The 25,418-nt window shown below is 33.1% G+C and overlaps 1 protein-coding gene across 1 annotated transcript; it reads left to right on the plus strand.

Moving 5' to 3' along the window:
• Positions 1–4: 4 nt before the first annotated feature.
• Positions 5–24,774, plus strand: LOC126973752 (uncharacterized). The gene is made up of 9 exons (XM_050821071.1): positions 5–248; positions 1,265–1,441; positions 17,855–17,918; positions 18,164–18,220; positions 19,461–19,608; positions 20,889–21,000; positions 21,636–21,785; positions 23,343–23,499; positions 24,701–24,774. The coding sequence occupies exons 1-9, from the start codon at positions 120–122 to the stop codon at positions 24,772–24,774; spliced, it is 1,068 nt and encodes a 355-aa protein (XP_050677028.1). The 5' UTR covers positions 5–119.
• The last annotated feature ends 644 nt before the right edge of the window (positions 24,775–25,418 follow it).

Genomic DNA, 25,418 nt, shown 5'->3' on the forward strand with positions numbered 1-25,418 from the left:
CAACTGGATCACTGCACATACAAATCCATAATAGTGAACGTTAAATTACTTAAAACAAAAATAAATTGACATGAATCTGAAATTTTGAATAAGTGGATGTGAAAATACTTGAAACGAATATGTCTCGAAATGAGCTCTCGATGGAATTGAATCAAAACAAAATGGGGGATAAAAAATTTCATTCAGACACTAGTTTACAGAAATACGGCGATGATGATGAGGATACTGAAATTACCGATGATCCAGGGGTATGTAGTTTAAGACCGATCTTTTTTTTTAATAAAAATAAGGGACAAGACGAGCTGGACGTTTAATTGATGGTAACTGATGCGTCCTGCCCATTTCAATGCAGTGCCACTCAGGATTCTTGAAAAACCCAAAAATTCTGAGTGGCACTACAATTGCACTCGTCACCTTGAGACATAAGATGTTAAGTCTCATTTGCCCAGTAATTTCACTAGCTACGGCGCCCTTAGGATCCAAAGACAGTAACGCTTACACATTACTGCTTCACGGCAGAAATAGGCGCCGTTGGTACCCATAATCTAGCCGCTATCCTGTGCAAAGGAGCCTCCCTGATAGAACTAACTCGAACGAAAAGTTAAAAATATAGCTATGAACAGCAAAAATATTACAAAAAAATAATTTTAGTGGATTAAGAATACACTTAATAACCATATACTAACTGATTCAGAAAAAAATTAAGGATAATTAGAATCTATGCTAAAAATGAATAGTGCAAATCTTGCCAATTGTAATCAATTTCGAATTATGGCTAATCTCGAAATTGTTAACAATAAAGAGGTATTTTTGTATTATTAACAAAACTCTATTTAAGATAGTTAAGCTTGATAGAAGTGTGGTAGTTCCTCTTGAGTTATATTTGTAAGATTGACTTTATCAAATTAATTATTTCGGATACACAATATTCATTGGTTTTGTAACTTATTTGAAACCTTGAGATTAGACCTTAGAGCTACCGACATATTGCAAAACTATCAATAGATAAAGTTTTTCTATGCGTTAAAATTTTATTTCAATTTACTGGAAAGGTGGGAGGCTCCTTTGCACAGGATAGCGGCTAGATTATGGGTAACACAACGGCGCCTATTTCTGCCGTGAAGCAGCTATTTGTAAGCATTTCTGTTTCAGTCTGAAGGGCGCCGTAGCTAGTGAAATTTCTCGGCAATAATTGTCATAAAAAAAAGGTTTGTCGGAATTATTATTTAGTTCACAGGATACAGAAATATTTAATCATTTTCAGGTACAAAATATCTCTATTATATCGTCAGCCCAAAATTTGGAAGATATCCCAGGAAGACGTCGCACAATGTCACAGCCTGGTCCAATATCTGGAAGTTTACTTACAGCCACAGCCGCGCGAACGGCCAGAAAACGTCCACCACGCAACGTTGTTTACGCTTCAGACATTGAAAAAGGGGTGAGTTCCATGTCATTAAGTTTAATTACTTCAACTCACAGACGCTCCCTTTCGGATTATTTCGATTTACTTGTGTTTTTTGAAAATATTTTAAAAATATTACTATAAATATTAAGCTTAACGTATTGCATCAGTAAAATTCACATTCAAATTGTTATAAACATATCCAGTGGCGTAGCGTGCCTTGATGGGGCCCCGCATAAAAATTTTATCGGGGGCCCTTATGAAGGGCCCTTCCAGTAAAATTCACATTCAAATCGTTATAAACATATCCAGTGGCATAGCGTGCCTTGATGGGGCCCCGCATAAAAACAAAAAAAATGTTTGCTTAAAATTAAGAGAAATATTTATTTATTATAATTATCTATCTGACACTTTATACAAATTTTTACAAACAATCCAAATTAAATATACACTCTTCTTGCCTTTTTTTCGGCAAATAGCAAAATATTTTTATAATTTTTGCTTTAAAGCACGTTGGGGGCCCCCTTATAATTGATACGGTAGATACATCGGTACCTACGCCCCTGACCATATCTGATGTTGGTGTCAATGCACGTACAAATGCCTGAATAGAAGCAGTACTAAACTCCACCATTTAAATATATTTAAAAAGTATTTTACTGCAACGAAAAATGCAAACAACCCATTTAATTTGTTACACGACTCTATGACTATTTACTCCAGGTAATGGTAAAAAGACAGTACTGAAATAATTATCATGCTGATAATTCACTACTAATCACTAGTACCAGGCATTACAGAATCGCATCAACTTTTATTTATTTGTTAGGTTTATTTACAATCACTTATAACTTATAATAATATTCGCAATTATAAAAAGTAGAACTAAGAACTAGAAACAAAATGTAGTGATTACTTACAAATAAAACAGCATGACCCGAATTAATTAATTTTAAATATTATACAGAACAAATTAAGGGGTAAACAGTTTTTTTTTTAATTTATAAATGAGTAGATTACATAGTTATACACAATTACCTTTACCAATGTTGGTGCAAATGGTCTTGCGGAATTTGGTTAAGGAATCAGCAAATATGTCAATATCAGCTACGCTATAAGAATTTAAAATTTTACATAATATTATATAATAAAAAATATTGAAGTAGGCGTTACTTTGGGGAGATGGATAATTATCCAAATGTTTTGAGTTTTCTTTATTGTTAATTCCGCCAATATTTGTCTTTTAAACAATTCGACACGTGTTTCGCCTTTACACGAGGCATCCTCAGCACATGTAGACTCGCCAAAATCTGGCACGAGACTGATGATGATGATGACGATGACTGATGTTGGCGAAATTAACACTAAAGAAAATTCAAAACATTTGGATAATAATTTGTTATATAACAAAGAAAATCTTTTAGTTTCAGTCGATTTTGTACAATAGGTACTTTATATATTACTTCGTTTGTCATACATTTTTAATGTACGCTTATAAACACATTTCCAATGAAATGTATTATTCATTCAATATCAAATACTACGTATTTATTTATAGTTTTATAATGTTACAGAGGTGCTTATCAAAATGCTAAAATTTTACTGAAGGTGAAAACAATTATCTTCACAGGTAATGCCGATTCCTTTATTCATGAGCACAGATAACATCGATATATTTATTTTATCGAATCTATTTTTGGGTTAGTTGGAGGTATCTTATTTGCAATATAAAAATCAATGTTTTGATTGTCTCATTGTTGGATCCAATGTATTTAATATAATATATATAATATTTTATAACGAAGTTACTGACAAAACTATCAGATTATCCTATAGATGTACGTCATCGAACCATAACAATGACAGTATGTAGACCTACTATAGGCTATCTTTATCCTGAGTATAAAATATAATAATATTTGTAATATGGCACCACAAATATAATATCGTAGTTTACGAATAATCATATATAAACTGAAAAAATATTTTTTACATCTCATTGTATTATTTTTAAAATATTTTCAACCGTCATAAACGCCTCTTTCTAAACTGTCCTACCAAGACGAAGATCAAAGAGTCTTAAAATAGTTAACTTCCAATTACATAAAAAATAATAACTTTTTATAGAAAGGGCAAGCATCCAAGTTGCTTATCTGATAGAAAGTAAAAAAAAATCAGAAATACAAGAGATCAAGAGATGCGTTGCCGGACCTTGAGATAGGATTATGCTCTAGACATGAAGGTTTTTTTCGAGAGGACAAAAATACATTTTAGTATTTAGGTCCTTAAACAAGCCCAATTATCGGGCTCGCGTAAGGTGATACCCCCTACTGACTAAACACCTCCTCTATGCTGGCAGCTTGAAAGCTGTAGAAAAATGTGTATCTCATGGGCGCGGGGTGTTTGGAAAACAGTTCCGAGACTTGAAGGTCAATGTGATGCGGGTAAAAACTCGCAATGTCAGGAAAATCGGCTGCTGGTATATACTTGAACAAATCCTTTGAACACTCTTCGCGGTATAGGCAGTAGAAGATGCGGAGATACTCCACATCATTTTGTAACGCTAGATAATCAAACAGATAGAAGTTGATGACTTGATTATCGATGATTCGAATTAGATTTCGTTGTATGTGGTCACATGAAAGTACTGAGACTTTTTTTTGCCAATCAGGCATTTTCTTCCACGTGCCCACGTCGATCTAAACGTTGCTCGATATATTGACGCCAAGTATGCCAATACTTATAAAGACTTTATCGCAGGTTAATATGAATAAACAAATAAATAAAAAATAAAGTATTCCTTACAAATTTGGTAAAATTACTTTTCTCTTTTGTACTCTAATATCATTAGGGAGGTAGGTACCCCTATAACCTGTACATATATCTTTTGCATTAAAAACCTTGAAAATGAATAACAGCAAGTTTGTAGGAGTCAAAACCTAAAAATTATAATATGCGATATCTATGCAATTATAATATGTCTATATCAGTGCATCCCTTACATACATACATATAATCACACCTCTTTCCCGTAGGGGTAGACAGAGACCACTTCTTTCCACTTGCTACGATCCTTACATACTTGTTTCGCTTCGTCCACTTTCATTCACACTGGCCTTATACACTTTCTTTGTCAATCGTTCTTCATTCATTCTCTCAACATGTCCAAACCATCTCAGCATGCCTTTATCCTGTGTATGTAGTTTATCCACAAAATTCTCACGTGAATAAGTATATACGTAATACGTAAATCACGTAACAGTAAGCTAGTAGATAATCTATCAGGATTATACTAAAATCATGACTAAAATTCAACGATTTCTTTATCAATTAATCAGAGGCTTAGTCGATAATTACAAATTATAATAATAACAACACTCGTCTCGACACCGCCAATCTTGACTGTGTTTGTGTGAATTCATTTAATAATGTTGATAATTTTTAGATTATCGAGTCTTAAGTTCAGGTACATTTCTTTTAGGTGATCAATCGTTAGTTAGTTATCAATGGGATATAGATTTGGTTTTGTATGTTCTCTACGCAAACCAAAGAAATAGTTTGTAACAAGAACACACTTTTTTATACTGCCCTTGAAACACGTGTTAAAGCTACGCGAAAATATACCGTATTTGCGTTATAATGTGCAGAGGGTTATTTCTTAACTTTCGTTGGTGGAAAGAACATGACAAAATAAAAGTATTTGCTTAATATCATCTGTACATATTTATTATTAATACTTACGTGGTTCTGAACCATGCTTGTTTATTCAGAAGCCATTGTTGAGGACATTCTAAGATCATCAGCAAGTGTTTAATGTCTTTTCCTGTTTGCGTTCAAACCAAAATCTTGCACTAATCTATGATACTAGATTGGGAGATAGGGGTGATCTTGGCGTATTTTTCATTTAGTTTGGATTTCTTCTCCATCTCGTACTACTTTCACTTTAATTACCACCAGCTCATCGTCCTGCTCGTCTCGTCCCTTATTTTCATAAACTAGTTTTTGTAGATTAACATTATGATTCTTATTTTTTTTATATTCAATGCCTTTGTTGTTTTGGGCTTGCCAGTTTTGTCTGCCACTTACTACTCTACGGTTCCATTTAACATTAATTAATAAACGTTCTAGTGATATTCTTGACATAAAAATCTGATAGTTTCAGAACAAAGTAATAATCTCTCCAAAATAAGATACAAATTTATTCTTTTAATATTTTCTTAGATCTTTATTTACTAGTCTTAATTTCATACAACTTTTGTTACAAACTTGCCGACTATCACCATAATATTTTACACATTTATTAAAAAAAAAATCACCAAACACTTGTGACTGTGTGATCGCGACTGCTACCTTCTTGTAGGTAGTTAGTGAATATTATAACTATTATCAACGTATCGAACCTTTTGGCACAAAATACTGGACCGTTGTTGAACTAGGATTAACCTTAGTTGTTTCTAGTATTTGTTTTTTACTTCGTTAAATTAGGTATATATAGAGTTGCATTTATTTGAGATTTTCAAGTTGTCTTCATATCTCATAAGTTTTGTAAATATTACCTTGTATATGTTGAAAATGAATAATATATGCTTTACTTTTTCTAAATGCTTTCCTTAAATTCTAGCAAATAATTATGCCACTTATATTATATATACTTTTAAAGCATCGCCTGTTAGAATAATTATATATTGATCAAAACATAAACTTGACGTTTTAATTCATTATTATAATCAATAGATTTCTAATAAGCAATCGAAATGAAGAGTTAAATTGATACTTCATTATAAGTGCATCTAACTTCTTGATAATATAGATAAGCTCATTAAATTTTAGTTATGCTTTTATGTACTTGGCAGCTATTTTACTATGTAATATGGAAGTAGGTAAATCTTTATTTCAAATTCAAATTCAAAAACACTTTATTCATGTAGGTCACGGAAATGACACTTATGAATGTCAAAAAAAAATTGTTTCTTATTGAATTTACCGCTACTTCGTCAAGGGTTGAGCTAATGAGAAGAAGTAGCAAGAAACTCATTGCCACTTTTTTAAGTCAAGATTTACATTGTAATTGTTTTACAAATCATTTCAATCACAATATATGCAAAGAGACGCAACTAAAATACTCAAATGTCAAAAACTGAAAGGCTTACACAAGTAAGTCAAAAATGAAAAAAAGTAAATTAATACTTTTAAACACAAGAGATATTGAGTATAGTAGATGCATCAATTCACACATACCGTAAATAAATAGAGGTATTATGTGAGCATTTCATAAAATAAAATATATAATAACTTTAACTTTAAAGGGAATAATAATAATAAAAACACATCAAGCAGACCTCCCGGTAACAAGATCATCCATCCACCACGAGTAGCACCCGTTCACGAGCATCTTGTCAGCAGTTTAGTCCAACTTGAGAGATAGGATAGTTTTTATTTCCATTTGGGACCCATAATTATTTTTATTTCCCTATTTGTTTTGTATGGACATATTTTCTTTGGGAGAATTTATTGACGCACGGTTTGACAGTTCTGCTGTCAAACATTTTGATTATAACAACAACGAGCATATTTTACAGAATAATTCTTGATGTTATGAAATATTACTGAGAAATTCATAAAAAAAAGTATTTTACTTACTATGTACAGAACAACGACTGTCAGGTCAGCTAGTAATTTTATATTCTAGTAGGCTTCCTAAGATACATAATAGCTTTTAGAGTAAATGTATATATAAAGTCCCAGTCGCTATTCAGGTATTATCTATAAATAAAAGTTTTATTAAAAAATTACAGTCGTAAATATCTAAGCGATCGGACAGCCTGGGACTAGACTATGATTATTTTTTTAGCAAAAACAGTGACAGTACAATATTGTAAAGAGCGGAAAAATCGAATGCTGGGAGAGTCTGTCAGTCTGTCCAACTGTAAGTCTATCAGTCTCATAAGCGGCAATAGTAAGTTAAAATTTTGAAAAAGTGTGTCTATATATGTGGTTATTGCTTTAAAGATAAACAACATAAATTCTAAACTGGCCATCATGTAAATTAAATCAATTCTAATACAAATATATTCTTAAATATACTATATTGCAGAACTAAGAAAAAAATTTATTTCCATATATTTCCTATTAAAAGAAAACATGTTGCTTACAAAGAAATGGGAAACAAATGTATACATTAAGTCTTATCATGTAAAGTCGACGTTACCAAAACAATACAATAGATTTTAAATATTTTAGTTATTTTTTATTTATTTAACATAAATATTTACTCTTAAATATAATCTCGACCATCATGTTTACAAAGCATCCTTACACAAACAATGAGTTCAAGCTCTAAAGGTTGATGCATCCAATATAAGATAATTTATATTTATACAGTTAATTATTTATTACTTTTTACGAATTAGTTTATATAATTTACAGAGGACTCATATATTGGTTACAGCACCTTCCAAACTAATTTGTTATGTATATAACAGCCATTGTAAATTAATCCAGTGGGAGGCTCCTTTGCACAGGATGCCGGCTAGATTATGGGTACCACAACGGCGCCTACTTCTGCCGTGAAGCAGTATTATGTAAGCATTACTGTGTTTCGGTCTGAAGGCCTATCATCTTGTGTCTCAAAAAGACGAGCGCATTTGTAGTGCCGATCAGAATTTTTGGGGTTTTTCAAGAATCCTGAGCGGCACTGCACTGTAGAGCGTATTAATTACCATCAGCTGAACGTCCTGCACGTATCGTCCCTTATTTACTTCAAAAAAAAAACTATTTGATTGAAAAGAGTGGCCGATGAGTTTCTTATATAATGTTCTTCTCACGAGCTCAACTATTTACGAATATATATATGGTAAACTCAGTAATTTAAAAGAAATATTTATAGTGACTATTCAAAAGAGCTTAGTTTAAGCCTAATTGAATAAAGTTTATTTGACTTTGATATCTTAGTTCTTTGATAGTTCATAAGCTGTATGAAAAAATTACTTTTGGAAAAATGTTACTATTCTATTAATGAATACCTAGAGGAAAATTTATTTGAACGTCTGCCCCTCTGTCGTTCATTGCTATGCCTTATTACGAGGTGCATGTGACAATTATTTAGTTTAGTTGTTTAGTAACTAAGTCGCATGTAACGCAATTTAATTAAATAAATAAATCTTTTATTCATTAGAATAAGAAAAACAAATTGTCTCATTTATTCATTGATCGGAAATTGATTTTATGTTACGCAGATGATCAATTTTATCACAACATCTTATTAAAATATTAGAATTCAATTAATTATGATTATGTTGCCTGTTATCGATAATCAATGTATTGTTATCATGACGTGCGATTGGCATACGAAATACATTTACGTAATAAGTGTGTATCGATTTATTAATTTTACGATAAAATCAAATAACAATTCGGGTTGAAACAATATTGCAATATGGCAATTAATTTCCTGAGGATACGGTCAAACCTTGCTATGGGTGACAGTTTTAGAAACTGTTCATCATTTCACGTCCACTGCTGGACAAAGGCCTCTCACCCAAAGATCTCCACGTCGATCGGTCCTGGGCGGTCCTCTTGACCAGATCATCGGCGGCAAGTAATAGAACAGTTGCGAAACTCATTTTTATTTTGCGCCCAGTCAATGGGAAAGAGGGGACGACGGGAGGGAGGTGGTAAATAGCACCATAGCATAGCAATACATACCAACGCAGCCTCTGTCTTCGTTGGTATGCATGAACATGTTATGTGGGACTCACGTAAAAACCTAAGTGCCTATCCACTAAACGCCGAGGCGCAAGCGGTACTCCCTTGGGAGTGTCCGCTGGGATCGAACAGTGCTATCGAATTAGGACTTCGCGATATCCGAAGGATGATCACAAATGGGAGGTGAGACTACATGTATCTGGTACCTGGCAATCCAGGTCAGACGAAAGTTTGAAAGAGGAGATAGAGCGTGTTAATTGGGACGAGTGATACGCCCCTAGGCTTCACTCGTACCGTACAATTTGGTAAGCGTTAAGCACTTTAGGTATTACAAGCCACCAATTGGTGGAAGCGTAACTCAACGGTCTTCTTCAAATTTATTTAGTGGTCATAGTTCGACGGGCCGATGGCCGTTGGGGAAGTAAAGTACTCGAATGGTGACCACGTTGAAAGACGCAGTGTTGGTAGGCCCAATACAATATGGACGGACGATCTGGTCAAGATCGCCGGAACACGTTGGATATGGGCAACACAGGACCGATCGTCGTGGAAATCTTTGGGGGAGCCCTTTGTCCAGCAATCGACGTCTTCGGGCTGATGATAATGATAAATAACGACATGGAATGCTTATTCTACCAAGTTTCAGAAAATTCTGATAGGATAAATAAGATTTTCCTTATGTAAAACTTTATAGTGTTTAGTTAGTTAAAAATAGTCATCTTTCAACATATTTGTACTTAATTAATTTACTTAATTAACTGTTATAAAAACATAATGTATGCAATTATAAAATCCCTGTTTTATAACAGCTCCAACCACAGGCCGTGTTTGTAGGGGTCACTCTCGCGCATCCAACTGTAAAGCTTTTTGAGTGCAACCAACCACAAACCACCCTTGCCGCCTAACCGCCTTACCCCACCGTACGTACCAGCCCATGCAGCGATCCCGCTCAACGTAAATACCCGGTGCCGCTTCAACGCCTTGCCTAATGAAAATTCAATCTTTACTTTGTAACCATATATTGAAGTCATATTGAATTCTGTAATAAATAAAAATCATCTAAGTTTTTTCTAGAAAAAAAAAACAATATTCATGTCTGTAACGGGCGTATATTTCAATAATAGTTATAATTGCAAAATATAATCTGTTCATTCAAAGACAATACTATTATGATCAGATTCACAACACATGTACACAAAAGGGCTTTAAGCGTAAATCTTTCTTTTATGACAATAAGGGACGAGACGAGCAGGACGTTCAGCTGATGGTAATTGAAACGCCCTGCCCATCACAATGCAGTGCCGCTCATGACAAACAAAAAATTCTAACTGGCACTGCAACTACGCTCGTCACCAGACATAATATGTTAAGTCTTATTTGCCCAGTAATTTCACTAGCTACGGCGCCCTTCAGACCGAAACACAGTAATGCTTACATTACAGCTTCACGGTAAAAATAGGAGCTGTTGTGGTACCCATAATCTAACCGGCATCCTGTGCAAAGGTGCCTCCCGCTGGTAAAAGTTAGTGTTAAATCACGAAGTATTCCAATCAATTAATTAGATATATAAATGCCTATTACTTACCTATCCGAAATATTCTCAGCCATTACTTATCGTACATTCAATCAGTGATATATTTTGTGTCTTTATATGCTTATTGTCGTTTACATTCTCTATCAGCTTATGACTTATAACTATATGTAATAGGTTTATCAAACATTTTTTGGAATTACCAATCACGAGATAATATCAACAATAGTACTGTATCTGTATATATACATATATTCGCATTATGAATAAATGCGTCAAGTAGGCGTATTAATAATTGAAATAAAACATTTTTAATGGATTAAAACGCGTGTAATTGTAACGGTTTTACATTAGATGTTTGCGTTAAAGTTACATTTTTATTTTAGTTTAGGGGGACTGAGTCATGGGATGAAGTCATTTCATCTCCAGTCCCCCTGAAAACGAGATCTGGAAAGGTCTTGAAACGTCGGGTTAACTAAAATAAAAATGTAACTTTTACGCAAACATCTAATGTAAAACCGTTACAATTACTCGCGTTTTAATCCTTTAAAAATGTTTTATTTAAATGTGTAAAACTCGCGTTAATCAAAGAATATACAAGGTTTAATAATGTTAATAATTTCCACGGAAGAGAATTTTTTATTTTATATACGATAGCCACTTAAGATCAATGAATAGACCCTTTTCAAATGAAGAAGGAAACCTGATGCCATTATTGAGTATTTATTAGCGGTGTTGAGCACATTTCTTGGGATGGGTATAAAATGTTAAACTTGCGTCAGGACACGTGGCATGATCAAAATTCGTATGACAGTCTTAGAAATTTATTATGGATGAAAGAATTATATTTCTAACTAATTCTGTGGCCTGGTGCTAAAAGGGCTAAAGTACGTTTTTGTATGAAACGAGATTGTAATGCCAATTTATTGTAAAAGTATGATATTTTTTTGTGCTAAAAGGGTGTTAGTGTATTAACAATCTTTCAAAAGTTACTATGTAAAAAAGGCCAATGTAGTGTGCGCTTTCCTACAGGTAAGTAAAAAAAAAATGATAAAAGGGCTGCAGTATACTTAAGCCGCTAAGAAAATAATGATTTTTGATATTGCCCCTATTAGTACCAGGCCACAGAATAACAGTTCGGCTATTTATTTTATGTCATTGAACATCATTGTGATTGCGAAGCCGAAACACTGCGAGGTCGTGGGTTCGAATCTCAGCCGTGAAATATTTTTACTTTTTAATCATTTGGTTTTTAAGCTTTCTCATTAGCGAAAACTCTCCGTAAGCATAGTAGACATATGTACCCTAAAGCTATTGTTATACTTGTATTTCTTTGTTCAATTTTTCACTTCTGCCGGCACTCCCGGAGTGCAACCCGTTTTTTTTGGTACAGGAGGAGACAGTGCCGCCTATACTCTGTTTGCACCTCCAGAAGAATCAAAATAACAATGTCGCACTTAAAAGACGCGCTATCAAAACAACCTCGAAATGCAACTTTACAAAATAACGTTTTGCAAAACTCAATATAAGCCGGCTACATACATTTACATTACCAGTGGTAGTGTAAATGTGTAAATGGCTAGATTATGAGTACCACAACGGCGACTATTTCTGCCGTGAAGCAGTAATGTCTAAGCATTATTGTGTTTCAGTCTGAAGGGCGACGTAGCTAGTGAAATTATTGGGCAAATGAGACTTAACAACTTATGTCTCAAGGTGACGAGCGCAATCATGGTGCTGCTCAGAATTTTTTGGGTTTTTCAAGAATCCTGAGCGGCACTGCATTGTTATGGGCTGGGCGTATTACCCTTACTGTCATTAAAAAAAATAAAAAAACTTTTTGAATCCATGTGCATGTATAGTATCCTTGAAACATAAAATCCAATCTATTTAATTATTTCAAAAAAAATTCTAAATAATTTATCCTCCAAATTACTGAATAAATCGCTGATTCCTTATTTTTTATATTTTTTTAAGTAGATACAGTTGAAATTAAAGGAGTTAATTTATTTCAGAACAATTTTATTATTGATTAAGTCGGGTTATTCTTCTGTGAAACGCTAAGTAAAAGTGTAAAAGTGTTAAGTATTCCAAATTAAAAACTATTGTCTTTCCTTTGTCACTACGGAACTACATGACAGGGAGAAGTGATTTTATACTCGGAGTAACTATTTATTGGGGCTATTAATCTTATTAATAGTATATAATATGTTTTTACAACATAATCCTAGAAAAATGTACTTAAGGCAATAATTGTGTTGTGAAATTCAAAGAATTTATGAAAAACGTGTATGAGGTAAAGGTATAACAGAAATGATTTTCTAAATCATGGGAATGGAGACACCGCCCTCAGTCTGCTTAATAATTAATAATACTTATTATTGTAATTAAATCTATATATATATATATATATATATATATATAAATTGCTGTTCGTTAGTCTCGCTAAAACTCGAGAACGGCTGGACCGATTTGGCTTATTTTGGTCTTGAATTATTGTGGAAGTCCAGTAGGTTTCAACGGCGGATAAATATGAAAATACTCGGAATTAAATACAGACAACTTTGGTTTTCCTTTGATGTGTTCCCCGTCGTTCAGAAATCAAATTAAAACTCTAGTTTAAAATGAATAATGAATGAACTTTCTCAGTTCAGTAGTTGTTAACTATTAAATTATTTTATGCAGATTGATATTATTGTATATTGCTGTGGGGCAGCGCTGCCGATATTAATACAATATTTGTGCTGCAGAAGAGGGCTATTCGCGCTATTTATAACCTAGATCCTAAGGAATCATTGAGAGCAAAATTCAAAGAAATTAACATCTTGACTGTTGCTTCTCAATATATTCTTGATAATGTAATGTATGTTCATAGGCACATAAGTGAATTTGCCAGAAACTGTCATAACCATAATGTTAACACCAGGAACAGACATAAGCTTATAATGCCTGCTACTCGGCTAAGTCGAGTTAACAAGTCTTTTACAACAGGATCCCAGAGAATGTTGAAAACAAAAGTATAACGTTATTCAAAAGAATTGTTAAAAAAGGTTTGTGTGGTAAAGGTTACTATAACATAAATGACTTTCTTAATGATACCACAGATTGGGAATGGAGCGACCGCCCTCAGGCTGTTAAATAATAAGTTTAATTGTACAATGTGACTTTGTTACTTCGTAAATGTTACTTTAATTGTAAAACATATTTTTGATGAAAAAAAAAGCCCGATGAGTTTGTTGCGCCCATTCTTCTCAGGCCTGAGGCATTCATTTTGGAATGGGTGGTAGTTTTTTTTTGACTTTCAATAAGTGATTTCAAATCTTATTTTGAATAAAAATATTTGAATTTGAATTTGATCAATCTTAACTTGAACTTAGCGCGGTTAGCCGCACCAACAAAACAAAACAAAACAAAAAGTTTATCAGAAAGCTTTGAATTGATTATCAGGCTGTTTAATAACTGTGTGTATCTATCAATATCAAATTGAAACCTTATAAATGGCCAGTATTTCAGGAAAACTCTGTTTCGTAAGTAAGGAATATCGTGTGTAATTAATCGAAAATAAATTGGAAATTAATAATAAAATTTCATTCCTACCGAGCATATTTTTTTATTTGTTTTTATAAAAAGGGTTTTTTTGTTTGTTTTAAGTTTATTTTATACCAAAGTTTAGGCGTTTTATTTATCGATTGATACAGTACGTAGTCTGCCGGGTCAGCTAGTATAATATAAAATAAAGGCATCTCCTTTGGGTTTCTTGTCATTCTTCTGATCTGATGCATATATTTCCAACTGGGTTTTTTTATGAAAATAATGATGGTAATTGATACGCCCTGCCCATTACAATGCAGTGCCGCTGAGGATTCTTGAAAAACCCCAAAAATTCTGAGCGGCACTACAACTGCGCTCGTCACCTTGACACAAGATGTTAAGTCTCATTTGCCCAGTAATTTCACTAGCTACAGCGCCCTTTAGACCAAAACACAGTAAAGCTTACACATTATTGCTTCACGGCAGAAATAGGCGCCGTTGTGGTACCCACTGAGCCTCCCACTGGTAAATTTGTGGTTATTGGGTGGTATATTTTGATACCTATTCAATTAGTGATTAACCTTTTCATATATTTGCGTACTCTCGATTTAAGCGTATAAACGTCATGCACTTTGTTTGATGAAGTATTGCCGAAACACTGACACTGCATGTTAAATCCATACTGTTCATATTATGTGTAAAAATAAAACCCTTTTATGATGTTTGCGAGCGCTTTTTATAAAGGGAATGGTTGACAAAATTGTTGTGTTGGGTAATGGGATTATTGTGAATAACAGCGCTGGGATGATCGGAGAAACAGGTAATGGTAAAGTTATTAATCCGATTTTGTACAGCATCCGCATGTCTGTTTGCAAAACGGTTATGTTTATAATTAATTGATAAGAACTTATAACAGATACACTTAGTAGCAGGTCGCTGTTATACAAGTAAATAAATGTGACCATTGATTTTAGCCCCAGAACCTAAAACGCCGGTCAATGAAAAAAGGAATCACAGACTAGTAAAAAAATAAGGACTCTGTGTCATCTTACATAACAGTGTAGCACCAAAATATTAACGTGTAAATACATAGCCCCACGCACACACTTACACTACTACAGGCCGATAGGCGGTCATTATGAGAATTGTCATCGTCTCTGACAGATCAGTTTGCATCTCAATAAAATATTTTAAAAATGCCATCGTGCGTTGTGATAACGTGTTAAAACGATATTATATAAGGATTTGTGGCCATATATGATTATTTAAGGGAGAAAAAATTGTGTAACTAGTATCCCCCATAACCGCAGACACACTAACATAACGGTGCTTCACTTGCTAATATCACGGCGCGGAGTCCTTCTTTTTTTACTCGTCCGTGGTCTGCATGATAAAAAAAAATATATTGAGGCGTTACTTTGCGGAAATCCATAATTATCCAAATGTTTTACGTTTTCTTAAGTGTTAATTCCGCCAATATTTATCTTTAAACAATTCAACCGTGTTAAGAATATTGTCTTTATCATTTGTTACTATGGCACCCAAGAGTAGAACTTTAGCTGTTATGAAATATTTAAGTTTTGATATTCTCATTAATTGAGCCAATAACCTTTCGAGACAACCTCCAGCTATTGGATTAAATAAGATACTAGCTACCCCGACAGACGTTGCTCTGTACATTATAAATAAAATACTGTTTTTTTATGAATTTGTCAATTTTATTTAATAACATCAAGAGTTATTTCGTAAAATATGCTTCCTGTTGTAATAATGAAATTGTTTCACAGCAGAACTGTCAAACCAAATTTCTCTCATAGAAAATATGTCCATAAAAAAACGAATATTAGAATTAAAAATAATAATGGAACCCCAAATCGAAATAAAAACTATCCTATCGCTCAAGTTGGACTAAACTATCTCTATGAAGAAATCCTCATTAAAATCCGTTCATTAGTTTAGGAGTTCACTGGAAAGAAACATCAGGACACTGCATTTATATAAATATATATATTAGTAAGTAGTACATCAATAAAAACTCTATTTAAAATTTATTTATCTGTTTTATTTTTTACTAGAACTGAACAAACACGGCTTTAATTGTTGGATATCTATTTTCAATTGGAAATAATGTTGCGAATTATCTCTGAAGGAGATAACAAAAATATTTTACAAATGTGAAAATTTCTTTTTCCTTGAAAAAGTGTATGAAAATATCCAACTTTTATTACCTGTGAGCATCATGTTGACTTTAGGATATTGGTGTCTAACTATGAAATGATCAGATTAATTGGGCCAATCAATTGGTATTTCTTTTGATTTTGGGCCCAAGTTAGTATGAAATGTGAATGGTCTCCTTTCTAAAACTCCTTGTGAAACATTGATGATATGAACAATTCCTTCATAATTTCTGCTGAATGGCTAAAGATGTGTAATCATTATTATATTATATCTCAATTCTTTTCTTTCTCCTCCTCTCGAAAATCTCTTCAGAAACGGTTCGGTTTCATCATGTATCAATAATGAATCGCAAATGAGTGGCACCCAAATATCGAGCTATTAGTGTATCTCATATTGGCAGGTCACATGTGTATATGTTGTAGAAAGTAGGACCTATCACTGAACCCTGTAGTACTCTCAATGTTGAATTATTCTTTATTTATTTATTCTTTCGGCTAGGTACGAGGCTAAAATGTTGAAGAAAGAGTGGGGTAACATTTGATTCACTTTGCAAAGCAGGCTTTTATGCCAGACGCGGTCTTTTTACTGATGGGTCAAAGAAATTGTAACAACTGATATGGTGAATTTGCTTCACTTTTTCAAAAGTGTATCTTTGGAATCAAAATTCCCAGATTGAAGACGCTAAAACATCATTAGAACAATAAACGACACTAAATGTTTTCGCAGTTTTCGTTGAAATTTTCCTTTTCTGGAATAAAATTTTTAAAATGTGTCTAATATCTCCATTATATTCACTCATAATGACAGGACCAAAATCGAATGCTGACACTAATATTATGTAACTAATTTGTTTTTTTTAATGTAACCTTTTTAATCAATTTGATATTTTTAAAGTGATAACCCTCACTTCTGAAATTACTTACACAAATTAAATTTCAAAGTTATATTTATGATTGATGCGGAACTCGAACCCGTGCGAGCGCTCTTGTTCAACTCTTTAAAAAATAACAAATTGTTCAGATTTGAAAGAGTGACATGTTAAGTCAATTTATATATGCAAATATTGGGGTTGTACAGGTTATCAACTGTAAAGTAGATCCTGTAGATGATACCACAACCTAAAAGTTGAACAAGCCATACAAGTTTATCAACGATACGTCACTCAAACGGTTCACTCAGTGAAAGAGTGCTCGGACGGAACGCGAGATTCGAGGCCCTCATCGTTCATAAAATTTGTTTTCAAATTTAATTTGTGTAACTTTTTAATTTTATCAAAACTAGCCAGATAAAAATAATACAGCCAAGGAGTTTTTATTACAAGTTCAATCACACAAAATATTGCGAAAAGACTTTCATTTCAAGAAACTGTTATAATATGCATAACCTAAACTATATAATGTCTTAATAACTTCGTACCTTTAAACTAAAACCTATTTAATTTATCGCACATTTTAACGATCTTGATATTATGGTTATGACTAAAAGTCTTTTTTTCTCCTTTCCAGATGAACGACAGATTAAATACGCCCATATCAAACAATGACCTCTCACTTCCACCTACACCTAGTGGTACGTAGAATTTACATCAATTTATTATTTCTTACAAATTCTTTTTTGGATACAAGTACTACAAATTTCCTTAAAGTTTTTATCTAACAAATGTCATGGTTCATGAAATATAGACAGGTACCATACACGCAACTGTCTATATTTCATTATAATCTTTATGGATGTTGGAATAAAATATTAATATGTTTTCAAGAAATACATCTCTTAACTGATTTATTATTTAATTCAGTGTTTTACATTTTTAGGGGAAAGGCGTAGTCCGGGGCCGTATATATATAGAAATGGAGATGTCAAATCTCTCAGTAAGTTTTAATTAATCTATATATATAAAAATTAATTATATTTCTTTAGTCTCGCTAAAACATGATAACGGCTGGATCAATTTGGCTTATTTTGGCCTTGAATTATTTGTGGAAGTCCAGGGAAGGTTTAAAAGGTAAAAAAAATGAAAATTCACGAAAAACAATAAATATAAACTAAAATTTTGTTTTTCTTTTGATATGTCCACGTCGATCAGAAATCAAATTGAAAGAATAGTTTAACATGAGTAACTAATTTGAATTTTTATATATTTGTAACTTTTTCTATTTAATATATTATAGACTTTAACCCTATCAAAAGGTAGCACATACAAACAATAGGATTTTATTAATATTAAAGGTATAATATTTGCATAAAAGGTGTATTAAATTAAATCTATATTATTTTATACTTTTGAGTTTTTGAAGTTGGTTTTTCTAAACGTAGTTTTTTTTAATGTTTATGATGTACAGAACAACGTCTGTCGGGTCAGCTAGTAAAAAATAAAATATTATTATAAATTAACTGCAGATCACTAACATCATTTGCTTACATTGCACATAGAAAAAAACTTTTTAGTTATATGTTAATTCAAAATACTTAACGAGAATGATTAGCAAAATTTTCTTCAATATTTTATGCTCAAGTCAATCCTTATCTCAACGTACATGGTATTAATTGTCAGTTTTAGGCTGGGTTGCACCAACTAACATTAACAACAAGAAACATATTAAAGTACGGTTAAGCAAAAAATTTGTTGCACCATTTGACAATTTTTTGATGACATCATAACTTTAACTGTTAACCATAACCGTCCAATCTTTGTTTAAAGCTATTGTTAATGTTAAATAGCGTCCTGTCAAATATGTGATGTGATATGTCACTTTTTAACTTTAACTATCCCAAGAATAACGATGGTGCAACACATTCCGCAGTCTATGTTAAAGTCAGCGTTACTGTTCACGTGAAATTTGACTTAAACCTTAATTATAACAGCTAATATGATACAACCCAGCCTTAAATGTGAATACTCCTAACAGTCAGACGTTTTAGCGGGAGAATATATAACCACATAGTAAATTTAGGATAACTAAGATAAAATAACCCCGTAGCATTATGAGAATAAATTATTTGTAACCCATATTTATATATGTTAATCAACACTAATCTTTTAAGATTCACACTGTTTGTGAAGGTTTTTATTTTGCCACTTTTTTATGGTATTATTTTATCTGTTAAAAGATAGTTACAGATTGCCACTTAACGATATGCGGGGTGGAGCTACGCCTCGGAAGCGGTCAGTGGTTACCATGGATGCACAATCCATTCGATCTGTGGAAACCCATGCGCCTCCACCCACCAGTCCAGAGGATAATGCTAGGTTATCGAAGTACGTATAATATTGCTCTAGATCACTCCAACGCATTCATAAATTAGTATCTGAAAATGATAGCTAGTGTATTTATTTATTAGGCACTTCAACAGAATACATATTAATACATTTACAAATATAAACTTAACATTATTTACAATTCTAATATGCACACCTATAAAAGAAATGCACAGCATTGACTAATAATAATTTAAAGTAGGTGTTTCAAAATTAATTACTCATAAAAAATAATGTGAAAAATTAAATTTAAGTTACTAGTTTAGCTTATAGAATGACTTAAAAGTATGTTAGTATTTTAGTCTTAAGTGTGCCATGAGAGTCATTGAATATACATTTGGGTGTTTTCTAACAAGCATGTTATATTGTTCGCCAGCTCTGATAATTGGTGAATTCAGTCCTAAATTAGATTTTATAAGAGGTGTGCTAAATGTATTATGAATACTTTTACGCGGATACCTCGAAGGCACGGTAAAAGATATTTTATCGAGTAGCTCCGTATTATTGACATGGTTGTTAACTATTTTGGAAATGAGTGTATGAAGACGAAGGTTTTCAACCAGTGTGTGTTGCTCGTGATGACTTACGGTAGATATACGTGTAGTCAATTCTACAAACTTCATATTTTATGAATATAATAAACCATTTTATTATTTGTTATGTTCTTAAAGTGATAACCCTCACTTCTGGGATAATTTACACAAATGAAACTGAAAACAAAACTATTTGGTTGAAAACAAAAATATTGGGGGTGAGCCGGTTATCAACTGGAAAGTAGATCCTGTAGATGACGTCACAACCTGAGAGTTGAACAAAGCATACAAGATTTTTTAAACGATACGTCACTCGAACGGATGGCTCAGTTGGAAAGAGCACTCGCTCGGAACGCGAGAGGTCGCGGGTTCGAGTCGCGCATCGTTCATAAAATTTTGTCTTCAAATTTTTATTTGTGTATTTATCCTAGAATTGAGGGTTATCACTTTAAAAACATAACTAATTGTTTATATTTGCAAGAGCGATATCTCAAGTCAATTTCCTAATATGCAAATATTGGGGTTGAGCAGGTCATCAACTGTAAAGTAGATCCTGTAGATGAAGCGACAACCTGAGAGTTGAACAAAGCATACAAGATTTTATAATCGATACATCACTCGAACGGAAGACTCAGTTGGAAAGAGCGCTCGCTCGGAACGCGAGAGGTCGCGGGTTTTTGGCCCGCATCGTCCTTAAATTTTTTTTTTAATTTAATTGTATAACTATTTCACTGTTTTTTGTTTCAGAAAATATCTCTCGCTCATATTGAGTTGTATATACGCTGTATTATTAGTTACTTTAGGTTGCATAATTTTTCCGTCAGACCCTTTCGTCAGTTATGATAATTCTCCATCAATAGTAAGTTCATTTACCTATTTATTTCATTTTATAAGCCAGAAAAGTTTTTCAGTCACCAATGCTTATTATTATAATAGGTTTTGTTTTATTTATTTTATGACCTAGATATTATTTTTACTATCTTATGTATATAAAGCTTGCACAGAATAATTTAGTCTTCAATAATTGATTGCAGAAGTTTGCAAATTTTTGGGAATTTTTTAATGGCTGGTACATTTCTTTATATATATGTATTTTGATATAATTAATTGTTTAACCTGATTCCTGCCGCTGAATTCCACCTTCGCACGACACGCCACAAGTTAGGATATCATCCCCACCATCTGAATATGTCGGGGTCCTCCACAGTGCGGTTTTCAAGGAGCTTTCTACCACGTACTACAAAGCTGTGGAATGAACTTCCTTTCCGGGATGATACGACATGGGTACCTTCAAAAAAAGCGCGTACACGTTCCTTAAAGGCCGGCAACGCTCCTGTGATTCTTCTGGTATTGCAAGAGATTGTGGGCGGCGGTGATCACTTAACAACAGGTGACCCGTACGCTCGTTTGTCCTCCTAGTCCATAAAAAAATATCTATAGTAAATTTATTATAAACAGGTTGAAACGAAGTTAATCTTAAACTGTTATTTTCAGGTTTTTGCATTTTGTCTGGTAGGCATAGGATTTCTTTACCAAATATTCTTGCTCTACGACATAAATCGATACAAAATTATAGCACTGAAGAATCAAAAAACGAAAGAAGTTCATGACACAAAGCTCTCAGAATATTTTCGAAAACAAGATGTAAGTAAAAAATTGTAAAAAAACTACTTTAATGAGTTTTGCCAAACAATCGTTATTTATTTGCCATTTTATTTCAATTTCTACCATGTGAACCTCGCAGAACATCGGAATAAAAAATACTTTAAACGAGCAATTCTTGTATATATATAATCTGAATCTCCGAAACGGCTCCAACGATTTTAATAAAATTAAGTATACAGGTAGTTTTAATTTAAAAATAAATGTAGTTTTATCTGTGTTTTAAAGAGAAACAGCTACAATAACTTTAGAATACAAAGGTAAATTTCGCCACTATATACAGGACTGTAATAGTTGAGATGGGACATTGAGTGATCCGGAAAGCAGAAGACCCTGAATCGAATCCAGATGTCCTATAAGTTTTTTTTGTTCAAGTTTTGTACATTCTTAAAAATCCGAGCAAGGCTCAGTCGTCCAGATATTAATTAAATTATATACGCAATATCTGGTCTTGAAACTCATTTTAAAACTATAATCTTATTTATATATAAATACTTCTTAAAGATCTCTTAAAATAACGCAGAACTGACTATCTGCTAGTTGGGTAATGTGTCCCACTGCACAGTTTTGTTTTCAAAAGTTATACCTAAGAAATTCGTAGTGTCTGCAAGTTATATTCTCTCACTCACAGCTTACGTCGACTACTTTAACCCTTATATTTTCTCCTATAACAGATTTTAATCTGTAACTGCAACACCGCACTGTTTAATTCTTAGGAGAAAAATTTCATGGTGCACGCAGTCGAATGCTTTGGACAAATCATAATCCATGCTGTGCCACTTCCTAGGCCTCAAAGACGTGTTTTAGAGTCTAAAACGCACATTAATTAATTGATAAGCTGCTAGTGAATCTAAATAAATAACTACAAAATATAGACTCACAGCCGCTTGATATACCATTTTCATTGTTTATTCCTAATACTTCTTGTTTTATTTGTATAATAATTACTTTTTGTATTATTATATTTTTAATGGACCGTGTTTTTCTTCGTCAAAACCACCTTAAACTTGGAGTAGTTTGTATATAAGTATATTGTAGATTTTAAATTCTTCAATATAATTATATTGTTTTTCATAATACTACTTATAAGCGTATACGGCTTTTGTGAATACCCATAGTTTGCCAATTATTAAAACCAGGTTTGCTGATTACCGTAACCGTTGTTGGGTTGAAAACTACTTTCAAATTACTAGCCAAAATACCACATAAAGAAATGTTGTATATAGTTTTTACCAAATTAATTATAAACCACTTATTTACTCGTATCACCATCACTTTTTTTCTCCGACTTTGTATTAATTATTATTTGCTTTTAAAAGTTGACCGTAGTGGAAATAATTCTGATAGGTTCTGGCATGCATCTGCTTTGTCATATTCCCTCTTATTTTCATTTCCTTGTGGTTTTATTTTAATTTAAAAGTTTGTTGTTCGTATCATTTGTAGCACTAATTATTATTATTATTTGTTGACAACGTAAGAACCAATAAATTGCATATTCAAAAGCTACCATTTGTGAAAATATTTCATTTAATTCACCAGGAAGAATATGCTACAACAGGGGAACTGGGTGACCGTACTCCAGAGGGAAATAAAGCTATTGGCTTCCCTACACCAGTACTTTTACCACTAAACCATGACTATTGCTTCAGTTCTGGAAGGCATTCTGGCAGTTTTTACTTGAAACTAGGAGCAGCAGGTAACAATGGACCAACAACTATTACGCTGATTGAAATATAAATTAAGATGTTGCAAGACAGCAGCTTCGATCATTCATCAAGATCATTTACCATTAGATACTTTCACGATGGTTTGACAAGTAAGTCTCTCAAGAAGGAGAAGCATCGCTGGATGGAACCTTCAAGACAAAAGCCTTGCACTAAAGATTAAAGATATGCGAAATCCAGGAAAACTTTCTAGCTCTCCTCTAGCTTTCTTTCGTATGGCACACGATCTTCCCCTGTTAATAATAATAATCATCATAAGATATTTTATTTGCAGCTAAAAAATTTAGTACAAAATATAATTAGATTTAAAATTAAAATGAAACATAAACATATTAAAATAAAAGTAGATCAAATATCAGCCGCAAATAGGCACAAGCTCGGCATATGCTGACACACATATTATGTATGTCCAGCGCCGATCTTCCTTCGATTTCAACTAATATTTAAGTTACTCATAATATATTGTGCATTAGGCTTACAATTTTTAACTAAAAATAATAATATACTTACACTTTGGTTAATTGTATCCTATTCCAAGCCTAGTCCGGCTACAATTTCAAGAATGAGAGAGAGACAAAATGCATAAGCGCTGGGGTCTACTCAGGGCACATGTTCGAAGCGCGGTGAAAGATACGGCATAAACAGACTCGACCTATTATACCAGTGAACAAAAATAAATCTAATTTCACGGGAAGGTAGTCTTTTCATGGCCTAAGTACGAGAAAAAAAGTGTGAAAATTGTCCCAATAATTACAATAAGTTTATTTCTAACGTATACTGTTACAAATAACCATCGTTAAGCATCTTTGCTTTAGGACATCATAAAGTGAACTATATGCACACTAAACAGCTTTCTTGTCTAAACTGATATCGTATATTGAGCTTAGATTTCACGGGGAATAAGATAATAACTTTTTATGGTCAAAGTTTGAGACAAAATATGTACACTAAAATCCGCCAAATAATTGTAAAAAGCTTATTTCTATCCATCATTATTTCAGTTTTTGCTTTAGTACATCCAATTCACTCTGTGCACTTTTTCAGGTTTTACTTTAGTACATCTCGTTCACTCTGTGCACTATTTCAGTTTTTGCTTTAGTACATCCCATTCACTCTGTGCACTTTTTCAGGTTTTGCTTTAGTACATCTCGTTCACTCTGTGCACTATTTCAGGTTTTGCTTTAGGATATCTGATTCACTCTGTGCACTATTTCAGTTTTTGCTTTAGTACATCCCATTCACTCTGAGCACTTGTTCAGGTTTTGCTATAATACATCTCGTTCACTCTGTGCACTATTTCAGTTTTTGCTTTAGTACATCCCATTCACTCTGTGCACTTTTTCAGGTTTTGCTTTAGTACATCCCATTCACTCTATGCACTATTTCAGGTTTTGCTATAGTACATCTCATTCAATCTGTGCACTATTTCAGGTTTTGCTTTAGTACATCTCGTTTACTCTGTGCACTATTTCAGTTTTTGCTTTAGTACATGTCGTTCATTCTGTGCACTATTTCACGTTTTGCTTTAGTACATCTCGTTCACTCTGTGCACTATTTCAGGTTTTGCTTTAGTACATCTCGTTCACTCTGTGCACTATTTCACGTTTTGCTTTAGTACATCTCGTTGACTCTGTGCACTATTTCACGTTTTGCTTTAGTACATCTCGTTCACTCTGTGCACTATTTCAGGTTTTGCTTTAGAACAGCTCGTTCACTCTGTGCACTATTTCACGTTTTGCTTTAGTACATCTCGTTGACTCTGTGCACCAATTTACGTTTTGCTTTAGTACATCTCGTTCACTCTGTGCACTATTTCAGTTTTTGCTTTAGTACATCCCATTCACTCTGTGCACTTTTTCAGGTTTTGCTTTAGTACATCTCGTTCACTCTG

This window comes from Leptidea sinapis, chromosome 30 (assembly GCF_905404315.1).
Source record: "Leptidea sinapis chromosome 30, ilLepSina1.1, whole genome shotgun sequence".
Classification (NCBI taxonomy): domain Eukaryota; kingdom Metazoa; phylum Arthropoda; class Insecta; order Lepidoptera; family Pieridae; genus Leptidea; species Leptidea sinapis.